The 19,270-nt window shown below is 41.5% G+C and overlaps 1 protein-coding gene across 1 annotated transcript in view; it reads right to left on the reverse strand.

Annotated features, from left to right (window-relative positions):
• Positions 1-19,270, reverse strand: part of SLIT3 (slit guidance ligand 3) — a 534,848-nt gene that overhangs the window by 72,120 nt on the left and 443,458 nt on the right. The window contains exon 27 of the mRNA XM_066612910.1: positions 7,816-7,913. Coding sequence (XP_066469007.1) covers positions 7,816-7,913 — 98 coding nt within the window. The remainder of the gene's footprint in view (positions 1-7,815; positions 7,914-19,270) is intronic.

Here is a 19,270-nt window from a genome sequence, read left to right on the forward strand (position 1 = left end):
CAGGGAGACCTCAGCTCAGATCATCACATAGCATGGAACTGTATTTCTTGGATATCTTGAAGGGGACTTCAGTTGCAGGAACCATGGTGAAAGGACACCTGGTACATAAAGGAAGCACTTTGCACAAACAATTGTCCCTCACATCATGTATGGCAAGATAGTTTGTTAACACTTGCCTTCTCAGAATTCTTACTGCAGCTAATCTGCTCCAGGAGGACTCCACACTCAAATACCCAACAGGAATCACAGAAGGTGCCAGATGAGAAAAACAACAGAATATAAGGTTGGGAGGAAAGTGGCCTGCTTTGCCTTCTAACAGATAGAGATGAGTATTAGGGTTGGGGAGATGCATTATTTTGTTGCAGGTTCCTTTTGTCCTTTCTATTCTTTGAAAATACCATCACCTGTCAAGTTTTAGGTGCAGGCAGGTTGGTGGTTATGTGCAAACAGACACAAGTGAAAACAGTGATGAACACTGCAGTTGTGGGGAGGGCATATAGGAGCTGGAGTTTAAAAAAGCAAGAAAACCCCAGCTTCTGAAATAAATGAACAAAGTAGGAAGACTAGAAACAAACAGGCAACTTTGTGTAAGCTGCCACCGCCAAGTTTACTTAACTTGATTGTGTAGATGAGCAAAAGGAGAGAGACAATCCCCCTTACTCCTAAGCACCCCCTCCCAAACTTACATTTTTAAAGACATATGAATAAAAGAGGTACAAAGAGCAGTAAGAAGAACACAGACTCGAATACTTTCAGATAGTGTGTAAAAGCACTGCTGCTATTGCACTGTTTTCTTTGTTGTTTTTTTTTTAAAGGACCATAACTGTATTCAAACTGATGGCGTGGAAGAGCCTTGACACTTTTTATCCTATGCTGACCACTCATAGGTCATGATAGCTGGAAGGGATGGGGATATATCTTTGGAAGGGATGACTGAAAACAAACTGCTTGAATCAATTCCACTTAAAGCCCACTAAATCAATATGAAATATTTTCTTTGCCTGTCCTTTACCTCATTAGTACCAATAAAAAACGTCCTCTTTCTGACCCTGTGGAGATACACGGGATCACAAGAGGCAGATAAGAGAAGAGAAGAAGAGCTGGCACAGCATCTTTTGTAGCCAAGACAGGGTGCGGAGGTGGGAGGGGGAAGGATAAAAGAACTCTAATTAAATAAAGTGATCCATTCATCATGTCTCCCGTTTCCATTACAAAACCCCATTTTTCAGGGGTTTATAACTCAGCCATAAAAATGTGCTCTAGGCTGCAACTTGGCATACAAGGTCTCAGTTTGGGAGCACAGATTCATTCTTTCAATTTAAAAGAAAATAAAAATGAGGAGCTAGCTAGTTATTTCTATTTTTTGTTTCTGCATGTCACATTCTGATGAGAATTGGTGATGCATACAATTAATGCTATACTACTGATAAGAACTCTGGCAACAGGCCAAAGCCCTGGAACTGGAGTACTTTAAAACTAAAGTACTTTAAATATGTATTTGCATTTACTAACATAAAATGTCCTAATTAGTTATAGGTTCAGAATGTGCATTTGTGAAATTTTTTTTTTTTAAACCTTTAGTACAATTTCAGCCCTATTCTGTCCCTTTCCCTGCATTAGCAGGCTGTGCTGCATTCTATGGGTGAGGGGGCTCCAAGGCAGGAAATTTGGGAGAGATGAGGGAAAATATTTTTCCTTACCCCTCTGTAAGCTCTTCAGCTGGCACAAGTCTGTACAGACAAAGAGAGCACGGCGGGAGGCTCTGGAGGGGACAGATCCAGCACAAGTGGCTCGAGCTGGGTGACATCCCCTCCTGCCTCCAACACACACCCACCCCTCCACTAATCTTCCCACTCCATCGGCTTACCAACATCAGCAGAGCTTCTCCTAACTGCTGTTGCCACACACAGGACATCTGCAGCGCATGGCTTTACACACTTCCAGACTGGCATTTGTGACACAGTAAAGTGTGCTGCACAACTGGAGCACTAGTTACAGCGGCAGAGTTGCTTGATAGGATTGGGCCATTTGGGAACAGAATGACACATCCTTGGGTGTATCCTCAAAGACCAATTTACCATCACACTTTGCTGGAGGAACTAAATTGGCAACTTGAGGAGTATAGAATTGGGGGGTTGGAATTAGACACTAGGGTCATTAGACACTTGGAATATTAAATATAGAACATCTAGCTCAAATGAACAAGTTATCTCTAATTAAGAGACATTCCTTCCACCATCCGTCCTGGCTGTAATTTTATAATTTGCAAAGCTTTAGCTGTTGAACTGAATAATTTGAGCAGAAATTGGGTGAGAAGAAGAGTAATTACTGAATATGGGTGCATGTTTTTACTGTAATTTTCCAGCAAATCTGTGAACCTGGATCATTCAAACAATGCAGGAGTTTGGAATGTAAGAGTTAAGTGGCAGAGCAAATGATGTATAAGCAGAAGAAGGTTCCAGAAGAAGGTTCCATTGCATCTCTAAGTAGGGCTGGGAAAATGGGCCGTGCCAGAAATCTGAAGAGCCACTACCAGTTAACATCAACAATACTGAGCTAAATGGACCAGAGGTCTAACTTGGTGTAAGGCGTCGCTAAGGGATGTGGGCTGCACTGAGTGATGCACACGGGGGAGTGACACCACTACTGGCCAAAAAATTTTAAATCTTGGTATTTTTGAATAATACCATTAAGTTATATTTCATTTGATGAGTAATTTCATTCAGAATGCAATGAAACAAACCATTGAAATATCTCTAGGCCAGTGTTTCTCAAACTGTGGGTCGGGACCCACTAGGTGGGTCGCGACCTGATTTCAGGTGGGTCCCCATTCATTTCAATATTTTATTTTTTATATATTAGACGATGCTACCATGGTATGTGACTGCATTTGGGGAAATGTTACAGACCTGTACTTTGAACAAGCTACTATATATATTCTTTTAACAATGACAGTAAATTGGACTTAATCCTGGGTAAGTGTGGGTAGGATTGCAGCCTAGGATTGTTAAAAATGTTCCTGTTTGATGATGTCACTTCCGGTCATGACATCACTTCCGGTGGGTCCTGACAATATTCTCATTCTAAAAAGTGGGTCCTGGTGCTAAATGTGTGAGAACCACTGCTCTAGTCTAGGCTATCAAAAGTTTTAATCAAAAAACCAGTGGGTGATGGTGCATCACCAGGCCCACTGCATAGGAGGAGGTCCATCACAGAGGTGATACGCTGTCCTCCTGCATCGGGTGACACAAACCCGAGTGACACCACTGGTAAGATGGTTACATACGGATAATATCCTGGCTAGTTCTTCTGCTGTTGGGAGAGGCCTCTTGGAACAGAAGGAGCATTCTTGTTGCACAAGGGATTCTTGAAGGGGACATTCTATCAGTTCACAGAGGGAACCTCCAAATGTGGAAAAACTAGTTGAGACGTTCCCCTAAATCCATTAATGCTCTGGGTGGGTGGGGTTAGGATCCCCTGCTAACTAGGCAAAGAGACCATCTGAAAGTGGTTGCAGACTTGTATTTAGCAGTGACAGCACCACTATCCCTATTCACCATAGAGCAAAGCATCATTTTCAATAGAGTTCTCTGCTGCATGCCTTGTATATATATATTTTTTATTTTGAGCTTTGTGGAACAGGCAATCATTTTTCAAATTTCTTTTGCTATATAAACAGATTCATGAATGTTTAAAAAAAAATTTATCATTGAAAGAGGTGAGTGTTTTTGGTCCCAGAAAATTATGGTAGCAATAAAGGATTATGTACACAAGATCTTAAGCCAGCAGGACTTGGAGAAGGAGCTGGTCCATTTAATGCAGTAACCTTTGCTACATAAATTCATGCCACAATAAGACATGATAACTATGCTCTATGAAAGGCAGCACCTTTTTTTTCGGGAGTGTATCTATTAATAGGATTCTAATTAGCCAAACAATGTAGAAAGATACTTGACACAAATTCCCATGTGAAACGGCACCCATTCAACCTCCATATTTCATACCAAATATATGAATTTGGCCTATTTTTCAGCTGCTAGGGAACTTTCTGTCTTTCATTAAGAAACATGCATCTTGATCCAGGGCCAAGAACATGTAGCACATAACTTACCGTAGATACTCACGTATAGTACATGAAATTTTTGCCAAGTAATCAAGCTCCAATTATCACTTCGCCTGATCTCTGGGACAATCAGAGGGCAGAGCCTTTCAGCTCTGAACAGTTTCCTTTCTCAAGTGGCAGACAGACAGGCACCAAGTTTCTCAAGCACCAGGCAGGCAGGGCAGAGATCGTTTCTACCACAACTGGGAAATTCCAGCCAAAGTTCACCTTTTAATCTCCTTCCTTCTGCTGCAGCCTGGTTCTGCTTGGCAAATGCTTGCAAAGCAGGTCTGCTTTTTGAAACACCAGGATGGGACCCTCCTTACCAGGCACCATTATTCAGTGCAATTCAGTGCACCATTACTTAAGAATAACACCCATGGAAAGTAGTGGATCTACTTCTGAGTAAAAAGAGCTGAAAATATATGCAGCTGCATCTCTCTGCTGTGAATTGAATTGCACACTCCCAGTTATGTGTTATGGGTTGCATGTTGTATGTAGAGCTTCTGGCTTAACACACCAGACACCTTAAAGGTGTCTTTGATTCATGGTTCAACCTTTTTCACTGGCATATTCCTTGGTAGCCCATTTCCATAAATTGTACCCTTCCTATTAGCAAAATGTTTGTAATTAGTAAGACAAGCCCTCATCTCCTCTATATGAAAGCCCAGACTTCACATATTCATCACATATTTTCTCTTTTCATCTGTTTGAAGAACAGAAGGCTCTGCCTTTGCACTGTTTTACACCAGAAGTGTGCTGAGAAATTCTGGGTGATTGTTCAATTTCCATATTATGTTTCAGCTTTTTTACTGTGCTGGTTTTCAATCACTGGTACATACATGAATTGATGACCAAAAACTAGCTATTGGTGGGGCTTTCACAGCCAACTAGCTACCTCCATTCCTGCCTTGCTGGTCCTTGCAAGGCATTCTGGAGCACAGCCTGCCTTTTTCTGTTATTATTCCATTCTTTTTCAAGTACCCCTAAAGGTCCTGTTGAGTGTCCCTGGGAGTACATGAATACCAGGTTGGGAACCACTGGTATGTTGTTTACAGTGCACTTACTCTGATAGTGTTTACAAAAAGGTGGTGAAGACCAGCATTTAAAAAAAGAATAAAAATATATCTTATGATCTTTTACTGTGTTTTTAATAAATTAGAGACTACAGTTCTTAGGTAACAATTAGTGGTAGGTTATTTTTCAGGATCTGGCCTTGGGCAAAATCAGACAAAACTATAGTCAGACACCCCCCTAAGTTTAACCCCCAACTTATCCGAGGGTCATAGAAAATTCCATGGGGTCGACTTATAGGCGAGTATCTGTGGTAGTACTGCACTTTTCAGAGGCACTTTTCTAGCAGAATTCAAAATGGCTGCACTAGAAGTACTAAATTATATTTGCATGCTCGGATCAAGTGATTTAGTATTTGGATAAGATGATTATTGGCCAGATGTACTGCAAGTTTACAAATCAGCTGTTGTGTTCAAAACAGGTTTTTTTTTTTGTTTTTTTTAAAATAGCAAATGTTTTAGGGCCTTTTGGCTAAGGAACTATGCACACCTGCATATCAACTGGACATACTCAATAGCCCATAAACACTGAACTCATCCATCAACTATGGAACATTAATGCTGCAAAATCTATCAGTTCAGGTTTTTTAAAATGCTCTTAAGTCCGCTTTAGATTATTGGAAGGAAAAGGCAAAAAGAACTGCAGACTGATGCAGTCCAGCTACAGAAATAATATGCACAATTAGCACAGGAGCTATATATTTTTCAACACAATGAGCAGGACCCAGGGAAAATTAAATAGCTTTGAGAACCGTTCACTTCAATGGACTTTTCAAACAAATCTTTACACCTTTCTCACTGAAATAAACAGGATGTTAAACTCCTTTAAGATGTTTACAGGCCAATGGACTCAAACACCACTGAATTCACCAGTGAAGCTTAACTCTGGAGAATGTGAATGCAAGCTGTGAAATGGGTACACTATGTCTTGTTTGCTGTCCTATAAATCACAAGAGGGCAAGCACATTTTTAATTACAAAATATAAAATAAATAAAAGGGAATTGTCTCAAAAAGAAAACACCATTTTAGACAATGGACAATGAGAAGCTTTTAAAAAGGCAATTATTAAGAATTCCATGGGATCCCATGCCCTCTGCTGACACTGTTGTGGCAGCATGCTACAACAGTAAATATGAGAAGTGGAATCACCTGCTGTTTGGGCCCCTTATGCTACCTACACACAGCAGGAGAAGGGAGGGTGTGAGGATGGAGTTTCAGTCATAACAGGGTGAACTTCCTGGCTTATGTCACCACCTTACCGTTACTTAAAAGATAATTTTTCTTGTCTGCGACTACAGGAACCTGGGAGTTAAATCACTTGGCATTTCATATGGAGGAACGCTTTGGCTTAAGTTTCCTTTTACAAGTGCAAAGATTTGACATGTTTGGCAGCTGTACTTGTGTATTAATACGTTTCCCTGGGAGGAGGGAAATGTATAGAAGATATAATTTCTTTCGCAGGCCACACAACAGAAAATTCCAGGGGACGGACGGACTTCTTTTTATAACATTTAAGACCCAGCATATTACTTGACAGAATACTTTCTCATCTTGAGGCATGACAAATAGGGATGCAATTCCTCCTGTTGTCAGCAGGAGCTGCATGTTGACTATTTGAGTGCAGGACAGTAGTTGCTTCCTGACCATGACTGCTCAGGTCATGGAGATGTTACATGGAAGTTCCATGTAACTCTCTCAAGTTTTTCCTTAAATGAAAAAAAGCTGCAGGAGATTGCCAGGTTAAAAGAAAAATAGTGAAGGTTAATTCCTCTCCCCACCCCCAGGGCTATTTACTCACTTAAAATCATGCAACTGATATAGAATATCGGGGGGGGGGGATATACAAGTAACCACACTTCCTAGTCCTATTCCCTTGGCTCCTGCTTCTATGTCTTCCCACCGTCTTTCTCCAGCCTTTACCTCTTTTCAGTCTCAAAATATTAGAACTTGGAAAAAGTCAATGAAGTTCACTGGCAATAAGTTCAAGTGGGTTGGGTAGCCAGGACTTAGGATAACATTTCATAATAAGATGTTCCTTTAAAACCTATTCAACAATGACAACCTTTCAGAAGAAAAAGTTTGCAGTTACTTATAATGCTAGGATAGGGGGGAAAACCTCTTGAACAATTGTGAGTTAAATGTCCTAAATTTACTATGGTCAAACTACGTTACAGGCACCCCCCAGTATCTGTGGTGGATACGTTCCAGGCTCAACTCCACAGATACTGGAGACCACGGATAAGGGGGAACCCTATCTCCACGGTTCTTGGTGGATCCGGGAACTGCAGATAAGCAGATTCGTCGATATTGGGGGACACCTGTACTATGGAGAAGGTTTTAAAATGCAATAAGAGGAAAATAAGGTGGCTATCAGAAGAAAAAAATATGCCACTATGAAGCCAAATTAATGGCATGTCCCAGTCAAAATAAAGTGCTTTGTTCCCTTCATTTAAACAGAATACATTCAAAATTCTTCCACTGAAAGAAACAGAACTTAAAAATGCTTAACTTTGCTTGTATCATGCCCCAATTTAATATCTGGTAATGAGATAGTTATAAGTTTTCATTATTGTGAAATAAAAAAGGTTGAAGTCGCTTTTTCCATTATCTTGCTTTTAGTCCAACTGGCTTTCACTTACCTGAATCCATCTTGATTTGTGTCAGTGAGATGGCAAGTTCCCCCACTCTGGCATGGATTTTGAATGCAGGCATTAATGGGTATGCTGCAGTCTCGACCCTATCAAAAAAGTTCATGAAAAATTGTTAGTTTTTTTTCCCCTCACACTCAAGCTTAGCCATTCTAGATTACCCTGCCTGGTTTTTTTTTTTTTAATTAGAATTATGGATACATCCTTTTGGGAACTAGAAGATGCTAGTTATTTATTTTATCACCTACTTTGAGATATTTGCTCCTGTTGTACTAATGTACTTGTAAAGTATTCAATATAAACAATAATAAACCAATATGATTAGAGGCATGGTGCATGGAGTAACATAGATCATGTTCATGACTCAATCAAAAAATAAGTGAAGCAGCATAATACCAAGAAACAGATATGAAAGAATGCTAATTTGAACACAGGATTTACTATAGATTTTTTTCTTCTTCAAAACAACAGCTTTAAGGTTACAAATAGTCTTGTGACAGCTGCTCTGCTTTGTGGTCACTTTTACATCCGTCTAGAGAACAAAACCTGCTCCAATTATCTGCTGATAAGTTCTGTCTACTTATGCTTACGCTCCAAAGTAAAATAGAACCCAATGTTAAGGTACAGTAGAACAATTAATGGATATAATAAACAAAATTGTATGGCATTCTATGTATATGAAATAGATGACAACTACTGATGTCCATTTCAGATCTATTTATGAAGGACAAGAAAGCTTTTGGTTTGGTGTCACAATTATTATTGGATGTTCTGCATGAAATATTGGATAAAACTTCCATTATTTTGCTCTTTAGGGCGGTTTCAACATTTTGTCTTTAAGTAGCCCATTATATCTCAGCTAGTTGCATTTTCTCTAATTTAAGAAAGTGTGAATCATGTATTTCTTTACAATTAATAAAATTCCTGTAATATGCTTTTTAAAAAGGAAGATTTTGTTCTGTTGTAAGCCAAAGGGATGCTTATTGGTACAATACACCTACAAAAATCATACCCATATAAAGCGAATGGAATGGCTCTATTTCTCTGTAATTAAACAGGAAAAAAATCTTAAAGACTATAGTGAAATTGCCACTAAAAGTGTCAACTCAATGTTTTATCGTGATGAAAAAAGCAAATTCCATGTTATGGATTATTAGAAAAGAGACTGAAAACAAATAGCAAGTATTTTTTTAGCAAGGGCAGGAGGTATATTTTTAGCAAGGGCAGGAGATCTGGTCTAGAGGGTAGAGCCTCCGTCTGCCTGAAGATAACATCCACAAGGTCGCCAGTTCGAGGCCACCGGCACCGTGCGACCTTGAAGCAGCCGAGCTATTCCATCTGCTCCGAGCATGGGAGGATGGAGGCCAGTGTGTGAAGCCAGATCGGAACGAAACACCTGAATGTAGTGGTTCTTGAAAGAAAGAACCTTCTTTCAAACTGTAAAAATCCCTATTTAATAAGGGATTTAAATAAAGCCTGCCTATGTAAACCGCCTTGAATAAAGTCTTGAATAAAGACCAAGAAAGGTGGTATATAAATACCTGTTGTTGTTGTTGTTGTTGTTATTATTATTATTTTGTCTCCTCCATATAAATCTACGGTGCTTGGGAAACTGAGCATAGGTCAGTCTGCTCAAAGAAGGCAACTAAAAGCCACCTTGGGCATCTGCTCCAGCAGTGGAAAGGCAGGGTATAAATATTTTAAATAAATAAATAATCAAGAATTTGAAACATCTTCTGTATCAAGGAAGATAAGGAGATCAAAGTTGCAATCATAACCACACTTCCCTGAGAGTAAGCCCCACTGAACAAAATAGGACTTACTTCTGAGTAGACCTAGTTAGGATTGTGACCCAAAAGATACAAGTTGCTGTTTTTAATTTAAGGGGTGATGTGACAAATGTTTAATAGTGACACGCCTAATGCTCATAAAAAAGTCAGGATAGACAAAAAGAAATACTTCAAAACAACATGTAATTAATGTACAGAATTCACTTCCAACAAGGTGAGAGACCATGTTGGACTACATGAACATTTGAGAAAACACAGCAGAAAAGTTCTGATGTTTACACACTGTCCTACTTATGTTTCGAGGAATCATAGCACAATGGATTGGTGCTCCACTCCTGAAGTTGTGGCCAGTGCTGGGCAAGACACAAGCATGAAGGACTCCCAGGGGGCCCCAGGGTTTTTCCTCCACTGCTCAGAGATGAAAGGGGATTAGCCTTTGCCCCGTCTGCCTCCTCTCTGGTGGCTGGCTCCTCTGAGCTACCCAGAGGTCCGTCTTCAAGAAGTTGACCTCTGCCTCCTTCCCATTCTTATCATAGGCCTTTAAGCCATTTCTGCCCAATGATGCATTTATGCAACAGGGATCAAATGTGTACACCTGTGGGCTGTTAGAAATGGGTTAAAGGGCTTGTAAAGCCCTTTCCCATGCAGGTGTACTTCCCTCCACCAACCACCAGAGGGCTTGGATTAAGTATTTCATTGCTGAGACAATGGGAACACTGATTGGCACATTTTAGTGTGGTTGATCATGTAGCTAACTGTGAAACCTGGCCACAGGCTGTTAAGAAACTGGAAATTATTTTTCCCAGAAATGCATGCTCATTATAAATGAGCAGGCACTTGCAACAATAGCACTCTAATTGTGTGAATTGCTCTTCCCAGACAGTTTAAGTTGCTTGTCATTTCAAGTAGTGGAAGTCCAAGAAAAACATCGGCCACTGTCATACAAAAAAAAACAATACACGCTATCTGCTGCTTAATATTGTAAAAAAAAAAGTTTGGGATTAACTTTGTAAAGAATGAAAATCCTCTCCATTATTTCTGTTTGCAAAATTACATTAACAGTTATTGAGTTATGATGAGTTGATGAGTTTAAAGATTACTGAAATATTAACTAGTTTAAATATTTTACAGAATAAAGAACATGCACAGTTATAGAATCACCTAGATGTTTCCTTCAGCTTTTAATAGGTCCAAATTTGATAAAGACTAGTGCCATTTCATATCTTGTTATAGTGCGAATTCATTCTTTTGTTATAATGGTCAGTCCTCTTTCCATTGTCCCTCCTTTATTTGGAGGCATAGATGCTCTGAGATAGATGGCTGTGATAGGATTGCCTTACTGCCTACACATGTGAGCACCATTCTGGATTTTCTACCTGGAACCTCGGTATTGTTCTAAGCAATATTTCAAAAGGCCAACTGGGGATAGGACGGAATAGGAACAGGTACAAGTGACCTGGTCCTCTTATCCTCAGTGCAATGCCTTGACAAGATAAAGAAAACAAGTCCAGTCCGTCCCCAAAAAGAATGATTGAAGTTAACTATGAGGATAATATGGCTAACAAGATTCAAAAGGTTGCTTAACATCTGCAAATGCTGTCTTTGCACATGAGTAAGCAGATACCCTACTCATAAATGTTTACATTTTTAATACGTAACATATACTGGTTGGAAACCAAGGAGCATCACCTGTACACGTATTGCTCTGCTGTGGATACAAGGCAGCCATGGAGTGAGAAATCTTTCCTATTCTTTGTTAGACATAACATTTTGAAATCTTTGCTAGACGGATGCAGGAATATGACAATATAATGCACAAATGTGCAAGAGTGGAGTCCTATGGAGTGGAGTCCTATGTTAAATTATTAAGAATATTTATATGTTGCTTTTCAACAACAACAAAAGTTCATAAAGCAGTTCCGAGAGAAAATCAAAAAACTAAAGGGCTCCCTGTCCCAAAAGGGCTCATAATGTAAAAAGTTGGAGGAAAACACCAGCTGCAGACACTAGAAAAGGCCCTGTGCTTGAGTGAAGAGGGACAGCATATTCACACTTCCCCTGCTAAATATAAGAAGAGCACCATTTGAAAAAAGTGCCATTTTGCCCAGTTAGCGCAGTACATGCCTGTACTGTTTGTAGGACCTGCTGAGCTTTGAGTCTATGGGGCTGCGTGATAGTGAGGGCTCATCAATATAACCAACATTGGATGCTTCCTCCTCCATTCTGGATATCCCTCAATGCGTTAAAGCCTGCCAGCCCAATAAGGCTTCTGAGTTCAGCAGTATGGAGGCTGTTGCATCACCTGTCCATCCGTCTCTTGGTTCCTTCCCTTGGCTTGCCCCAGCCCCAGAGCAGCCCTCAGGTAGCTTTCCAGAGAACTCTTATCATTGCCAGGGTTATGAGTGTTCAGCTGGAGTACCCAAGATGGTGCCCAAGATGGTGGGGCAAGTCTGGGACACAAATATGTCCAATGATTCTCTGTGGACCAACACCAAAGCCTGTTTGGTGCAGCACTGGCACAGTATTTGCAGCTAACGAGAACAGAATCAAAGATAACAAGAAGTAGGTCGCAAACCTGCCCCTCGCAGATAAGTGAATTCGCATATAAAGATAACTAACTATATATCCATTTTCTAAAGATTCATGGCCTAGAGTTCAAACTCTAATGGATAGTGTGCTATGTAATCCTTGGTTCTAGCATCAGGGGACTGTCCTACCCTGATCTAGGGCTCTATGGCACATTGCTACAGAACACAATGGAACTGCAGGTAATAATTTCTTTGGCCACCAAGATACAGGGGATAAAATCCTGCTTTCTTAGACTACTGGAATTTAAAATGCTCCTAGTTTCAGGAGGCGCTGGGATTCTGGTCTCCAGTGCCTCGCCTCCTGCATTGCCCATCTCTGTCCCCTCAGCAAGCCACGCTGAATAGAGTCAGAATGCCCTCTAGGTTACAATGAAGAGTCAGTTGACCCCTAGCCTAGATGCGGTCAGCTGACCCCATAAGAACATAAGAACAGCCCCACTGGATCAGGCCATAGGCCCATCTAGTCCAGCTTCCTGTATCTCACAGCGGCCCACCAAATGCCCCAGTGAGCACACCAGATAACAAGAGACCTCATCCTGGTGCCCTCCCCTACATCTGGCATTCTGACTTAACCCATTCCTAAAATCAGGAGGTTGCGCATACACATCATGGCTTGTACCCCGTAACGGATTTTTCCTCCAGAAACTCGTCCAATCCCCTTTTAAAGGCGTCTAGGCTAGACGCCAGCACCACATCCTGTGGCAAGGAGTTCCACAGACCGCCCACACGCTGAGTAAAGAAATATTTTCTTTTGTCTGTCCTAACCCGCCCAACACTCAATTTTAGTGGATGTCCCCTGGTTCTGGTATTATGTGAGAGTGTAAAGAGCATCTCCCTATCCACTCTGTCCATTCCCTGCATAATTTTGTATGTCTCAATCATGTCCCCCCTCAAGCGTCTCTTTTCTAGGCTGAAGAGGCCCAAACGCCGTAGCCTTTCCTCATAAGGAAGGTGCCCCAGCCCCGTAATCATCTTAGTCGCTCTCTTTTGCACCTTTTCCATTTACACTATGTCTTTTTTGAGATGCGGCAACCAGAACTGGACACAATACTCCAGGTGTGGCCTTACCATCGATTTGTACAACGGCATTATAATACTAGCCGTTTTGTTCTCAATACCCTTCCTAATGATCCCAAGCATAGAATTGGCCTTCTTCACTGCCGCCGCACATTGGGTCAACACTTTCATCGACCTGTCCACCACCACCCCAAGATCTCTCTCCTGATCTGTCACAGACAGCTCAGAACCCATCAGCCTATATCTAAAGTTTTGATTTTTTGCCCCAATGTGCATGACTTTACACTTACTGACATTGAAGCGTATCTGCCATTTTGCTGCCCATTCTGCCAGTCTGGAGAGATCCTTCTGGAGCTCCTCACAATCACTTCTGGTCTTCACCACTCGGAAAAGTTTGGTGTCGTCTGCAAACTTAGCCACTTCACTGCTCAACCCTGTCTCCAGGTCATTTATGAAGAGGTTGAAAAGCACCGGTCCCAGGACAGATCCTTGGGGCACACCGCTTTTCACCTCTCTCCATTGTGAAAATTGCCCATTGACACCCACTCTCTGCTTCCTGGCCTCCAACCAGTTCTCAATCCAGGAGAGGACCTGTCCTCTAATTCCCTGACTGTGGAGTTTTTTCAGTAGCCTTTGGTGAGGGACCGTGTCAAACGCCTTCTGAAAGTCCAGATATATAATGTCCACGGGTTCTCCCGCATCCACATGCCTGTTGACCTTTTCAAAGAATTCTATAAGGTTCGTGAGGCAAGACTTACCCTTACAGAAGCCATGCTGACTCTCCCTCAGGAAGGCCTGTTCGTCTATGTGTTTTGAGATCCTATCTTTGATGAGGCATTCCACCATCTTACCCGGTATGGATGTTAGGCTGACCGGCCTATAGTTTCCCGGGTCCCGCCTCTTTCCCTTTTTAAAAATAGGCGTGACATTTGCTATCCTCCAATCTTCTGGCACCGTGGCTGTTTTGAGGGACAAGTTGCATACCTTAGTCAAGAGATCTGCAACTTCATTCTTCAATTCCTTAATAACCCTTGGGTGGATGCCATCAGGGCCTGGTGACTTATTGATCTTTAATTTATCAATGAGGTCTGAAACATCTTCTCTTTTAACCTCTATCTGACTTAACTCCTCGGTTAGGAGGGGCCGTTCGGGCAGCGGTATCTGCCCGAGGTCTTCTGCCGTGAAGACAGATGCAAAGAACTCATTTAATTTCTCTGCCATCTCTAAGTCTCCTTTTATCTCCCCTTTCCCTCCCTCACCATCCAGAGGGCCAACCGCTTCTCTGGCGGGTTTCCTGCTTCTAACATATTTGAAGAAGTTTTTATTATTCCCCTTAATGTTGCTGGCCATGCGTTCCTCATAGTCTCTCTTGGCCTCCCATATCACCTTCTTACATTTCTTTTGCCACAGTTTATGTTCCTTTTTATTCTCCTCATTAGGGCAAGACTTCCATTTACGGAAGGAAGCTTCCTTGCCCTTCACAGCCCTTAGCAAAACAGTGAAACATCAGACCCTGTAAAATCATTGCTTCCAAGCCAGTCCAGAAATCTCAGCAACTGGTCTTAGCAACAGTACAGACTCCTTCATTCTGCATCACCTTGCTCTGATTAGTCTGGCACCTGAACACCAGCTTTCCTCTGCAATGGAAACTACAGTAGAGAATAACCTTCAGCATTTCACCTGCTCGATCAGCTTTTTCTCTTCCAAAACTCCTGTTGCTTTCTGCCCCCTCCACACAGGAAAACATTCCCAAGTCCTGGAGTAGGGAGTTCTGCCAAACTTCTGTCAATTTTCAGAAGATTATACATTTTGTATACATTGTTTCCCAACCAGAACGTGGAAGCAAAAAGGACAAAGAGGACTGTACAGCAAAGTAACATTCCTATTTAATGCTGTTTGTGCTCACTAGAACTCTTGGTAACATTAACAAAAGATGTCTAAGGACTGATAGGGACATTAATGCAATTTAGGAGTAGATTAATGGAACCTTCAGAACATAATGCATGGAATGGCATTTCAGCCCTGGGTTTTTCTAGGAGACAAGAACAGTTTTACAGAGCTGACACACCCCCTGAACAAAATACTGCTCTTAGTTTTGTCTGATGAAATAAGGTAAGATTCTGTCCCACAATAGGTCTCCAAGCTTAGATTTGGCAGCTGAAATTTTTTAGCAATTTGACTATGAAAGAAAATGAGCAAATACTAATGAGATGAAATTTATCGATTTTCATAGAGATCAAGATTTACACAATTTATAAATAATGCTCAATGTATTATGTCTACTCTAGTTATGCCCCAAAGGGAATTAAATTTCTCAGTTTCTCCATGACTAAATTCCTCCTACTGGTTAGAGTTGTGGAAAAGATGCTACATAGGCACAAATTTTGAAAGGTGGTATTTACTGCATTATTTATTGTGGCTCCTGTAACTTTAGTGTACATATTTTTGGGTTAAGAGTTCAACATTTGGGTGTCTCTATGACAACATGAAGAATTGAGGAGCCCTGGGCTAGTACTGTGTTCTATGACAACTCATTTTCAATTCATCAGGAATTTTTAAGAGCAAAGATTTTAAGCAAAAAGTGAGAACAAGATGTAAGGACAATGACAGAACAAAGTAATCCATCCACAGCAACAATTGTAGCTGGTAGCTTTGTTATTGGGTATATACTTCTATCTGTTGGGTTCAAACTGCAGTTGATCAAGACTCTCACTGGGAACTTTTGCACAAGTAATTGTTGTTTGCAACTACTGAGAAAGCAAACTTAGGGTTCAATACTATCCAACTTTACAGCACCGATGCAGCCACAGTTCAGCCCCTATGTAAGGGAACAAACCTTAAGGAGGCCTCCAAGACTGCCTCCTCCATGCTGAATGCAGTGAATGCTCTGTTGGCATGACTCCATCAGTGCTGGAAAGTTGGATAGGATTGGGCCTTCAAGTTTTTTTATCTTCAGAATTAAACATAAAACTGAACATGGTTGTCTCACACAGATTTTGTGAGGATTTGTTCTGCATATAATCTGAGCTAATGTGATGCAATTCTAGAAAAAATAATTGAAAATTATCTGACAGCAAAATTAAGCCCTGCTATGCTCAGTGGGACTTACTCTCTGTTAAGTGTGCATATGATTGTGATATAAGGATCTTTGTTCTCATTCTCCAGTTACAGAACACAATAATATAGGCAAGGGGACACACACTGATGGATGAACACCAACAGCTATAATGCCATTCCCATTTCCTGGGAGTACCTCCTCTTGAATTTAGTATGACTTAATCCTGAGTAAAACATGCATAATATTTGATTGTGGATGTTGATAAGCTCAATATATGGAGAAAAAAAAGATACATATGTGACATGAAATCTTAATATTTTATATCAGTGACAGGTGCAGAAAGACAGAATAAAGTAATGGACTTTCATTCTGAATTTCACAAAGATGCCCTAGAGCAACAATATGTAAATCATTTTAATATCACAGAACTGAAACTCTTATAATCGGCACTGGTTGAGCCTTAGATTTAAGGTTGGTCATATAAATTGTGGGAGTGACCTCTGACAGAAAGCGAGGGACTATAATTGGGTAAAAACAAATTGGAAAAGCCCAGGGAGCACAGTGAGCCAGTCCCAGCTTGGTATGCCTTTGAATGATGAAAGCCTCCAACTATTTATCATTATATGTCAATACCACGTGTAGGACATAAAGTATTTTACTATGCATAGGAAATGGCCATGTTTCAGTGATAGAGGGACACCACATATTTTGTATGCATAAGGTATATGGCTCAAGGGCATTACCAGATAAAGTATCTCAAACAGTGGGGCTGGGGAAGCCTTCCACTTCATAGACCTTAGAGAGTTGCTACAAGTCAGGGAAGACAGTATTGGACCAGATGGTCTAATGGTCTGACCCATTTATAATACAGTCTTATATGGTTACAAACTTCCCTTACCTATCTTCAAAAGATCACGTAGGTCTGCACTCAAAGTCACTAAGCAAATGCCCCTATTCCCCACGCAACCTTTGTAGTGGCTGTTTGCTGGCATTTCTTCTGCAGCTTTTAAAACTGAGAGCCTTTAAGGGGGCAGGTAACCTTTCATTTATTTACAAGTGGGGCCTTAGTATCTGTGGGGAATCTGTTCTCAGACTCCCCGTGGATATAAAAAAATAGCAGATAAACAAATCCACGATCTTTGGCCCCTTAAACCCTCTGAAAAGGACTAGAGCTGTGCTCCAGTCCCCTCCAGAGGAATTTCTGAAGCCTGCAGAGGCCATCGGCATCTGCCTGCATCCTCTGTGGGTTTCAGAATGGCCTGTAGAGACACCCCCCCCCCCACACAAATTCAGGTTTCCCTTGAAAACCAGAAATGATGTTTTTATGCCTTTGAAGGCATTCTGAGGCCTGGAGAAGTTCTCTGGGGTAGTGTTTCTCAAACTGTGGGTCAGGACCCACTAGGTGGGTCACGAGCCAATTTCAGATGGGTCCCCATTCATTTAAATATTTTATTTTTAATAGATTAGACTTGATGCTACCATGGTACGCAACTGCATTTGGGGAAATGTTACAGACCTGTACTTTTAACAAGCTACTATTTAATGCTTTTAGCAATGACAGTAAATGGGACTTACTCCTGGGTAAGTGTGGGTAACCTTGTAGCCTAGGATTGTTAAAAATTTTCCTGCTTGATAATGTCACATCTGGTCATGACATTACTTCCAGAGGGTCCTGACGGATTCTCATTCTAAAAAGTGGGTCCCGGTGCTAAACATGTGAGAACCACTGCTCTAGGGGCTTTGGTTCAGGTGGGGAAGAGTCTGGTCCGACACGGGTCCACGGGACCCACGCTGAGCCAGATCCACAGATGAAAAATCTGCAGATAAGCAGGCTTCACCTGTACTTTTAGCTGTAAATATTCTTAATAATAGTACATGTATGCTCACACAAGAGTTTGTGGTGGATTGATTAGGCACAGGCAGCCCAATCCTGAGCTCCTCCCTGCCATCTCCCCATCCTCTCTTCACCTCCCCCCACCCAAGAACACCTTCTCCCTGCCTTCCTCCACTCACTTCTCTACCGCCTTGGCGGTCCACATGATCACCAAGCTGTCAGCATCAGTGACCCACATGTGCTAGCCTAGTGCTGGACGGTGCTGAACTAGCGCTGGCACTGGACTGACACTGAGGGCCACGAACGTGCTTTAACGTGCTTTGTGACACTCACAGCCGGTGGAGCACTGGCTGTGCAAGCTCAGGATTGGGCTCTAAGGCTGCAATCCTATACATACACAATTTCTGAGCAGACATGCATAGAATTGCACTGTAGAGAATGAATTGGGGAACAGGAGACATTCCCATTCAGATATCCCCCAGGCCTTGCATGGCTTGGCTAAATTTGAACCTGTTTATCCATGTCTAGGATTCTATCCACTAGATTCTTCTGAATTACTTCAATACTCCATTTTCTTTTGTATCAGTGACTGCTTTCATCTGTGTTAACACATATGGCTGAGTGCCTGCTGCTCATATGGTTATGAACTATGTAAGTGCCAGATAAGTAAAACATCTTTTGACTTCTACTGCTGAGCGATCAGTTCAACTCCTTCAGCTCCCTTGCCCAAGTTCATACTTGGATTTAGGGTGCCTCCCATCCCACCACTGTAGCAACAAACTCCTCCACACAAGATTTTTCCACGTCTACATCAAACAAGGAATAACAACTGCAGAGAGGGCAGACTTAGGATAATTTATCAAGGTAAAGGAAATAGCTTCCAGATGGACGGACGTGTTTGGTGCTAGCTGATGAGAAGGAAGCAAGGTATTGTTACTGAATTAGCATGGCACTCTGGTGGAGAACAGCTTGGTGCAAAGAAAGTGTTTCTTTCATACAGATTACATTTGAACCACAAATTTATGGCAAAGATGTATGGATTTTTTCATTTTCTTTTTTGTGGGGGGGGGGGAGAGCTTACTGTGGGCCTCCCTCGCACAAGCTGCTCTTGTACTTGGCTATTGTTCTTTCCTCTGCTCTCATGACGACCTAGGTCAGT

The sequence above is a fragment of the Tiliqua scincoides genome, chromosome 2 (genome assembly GCF_035046505.1).
Source record: "Tiliqua scincoides isolate rTilSci1 chromosome 2, rTilSci1.hap2, whole genome shotgun sequence".
Taxonomy (NCBI): Eukaryota; Metazoa; Chordata; class Lepidosauria; order Squamata; family Scincidae; genus Tiliqua; species Tiliqua scincoides.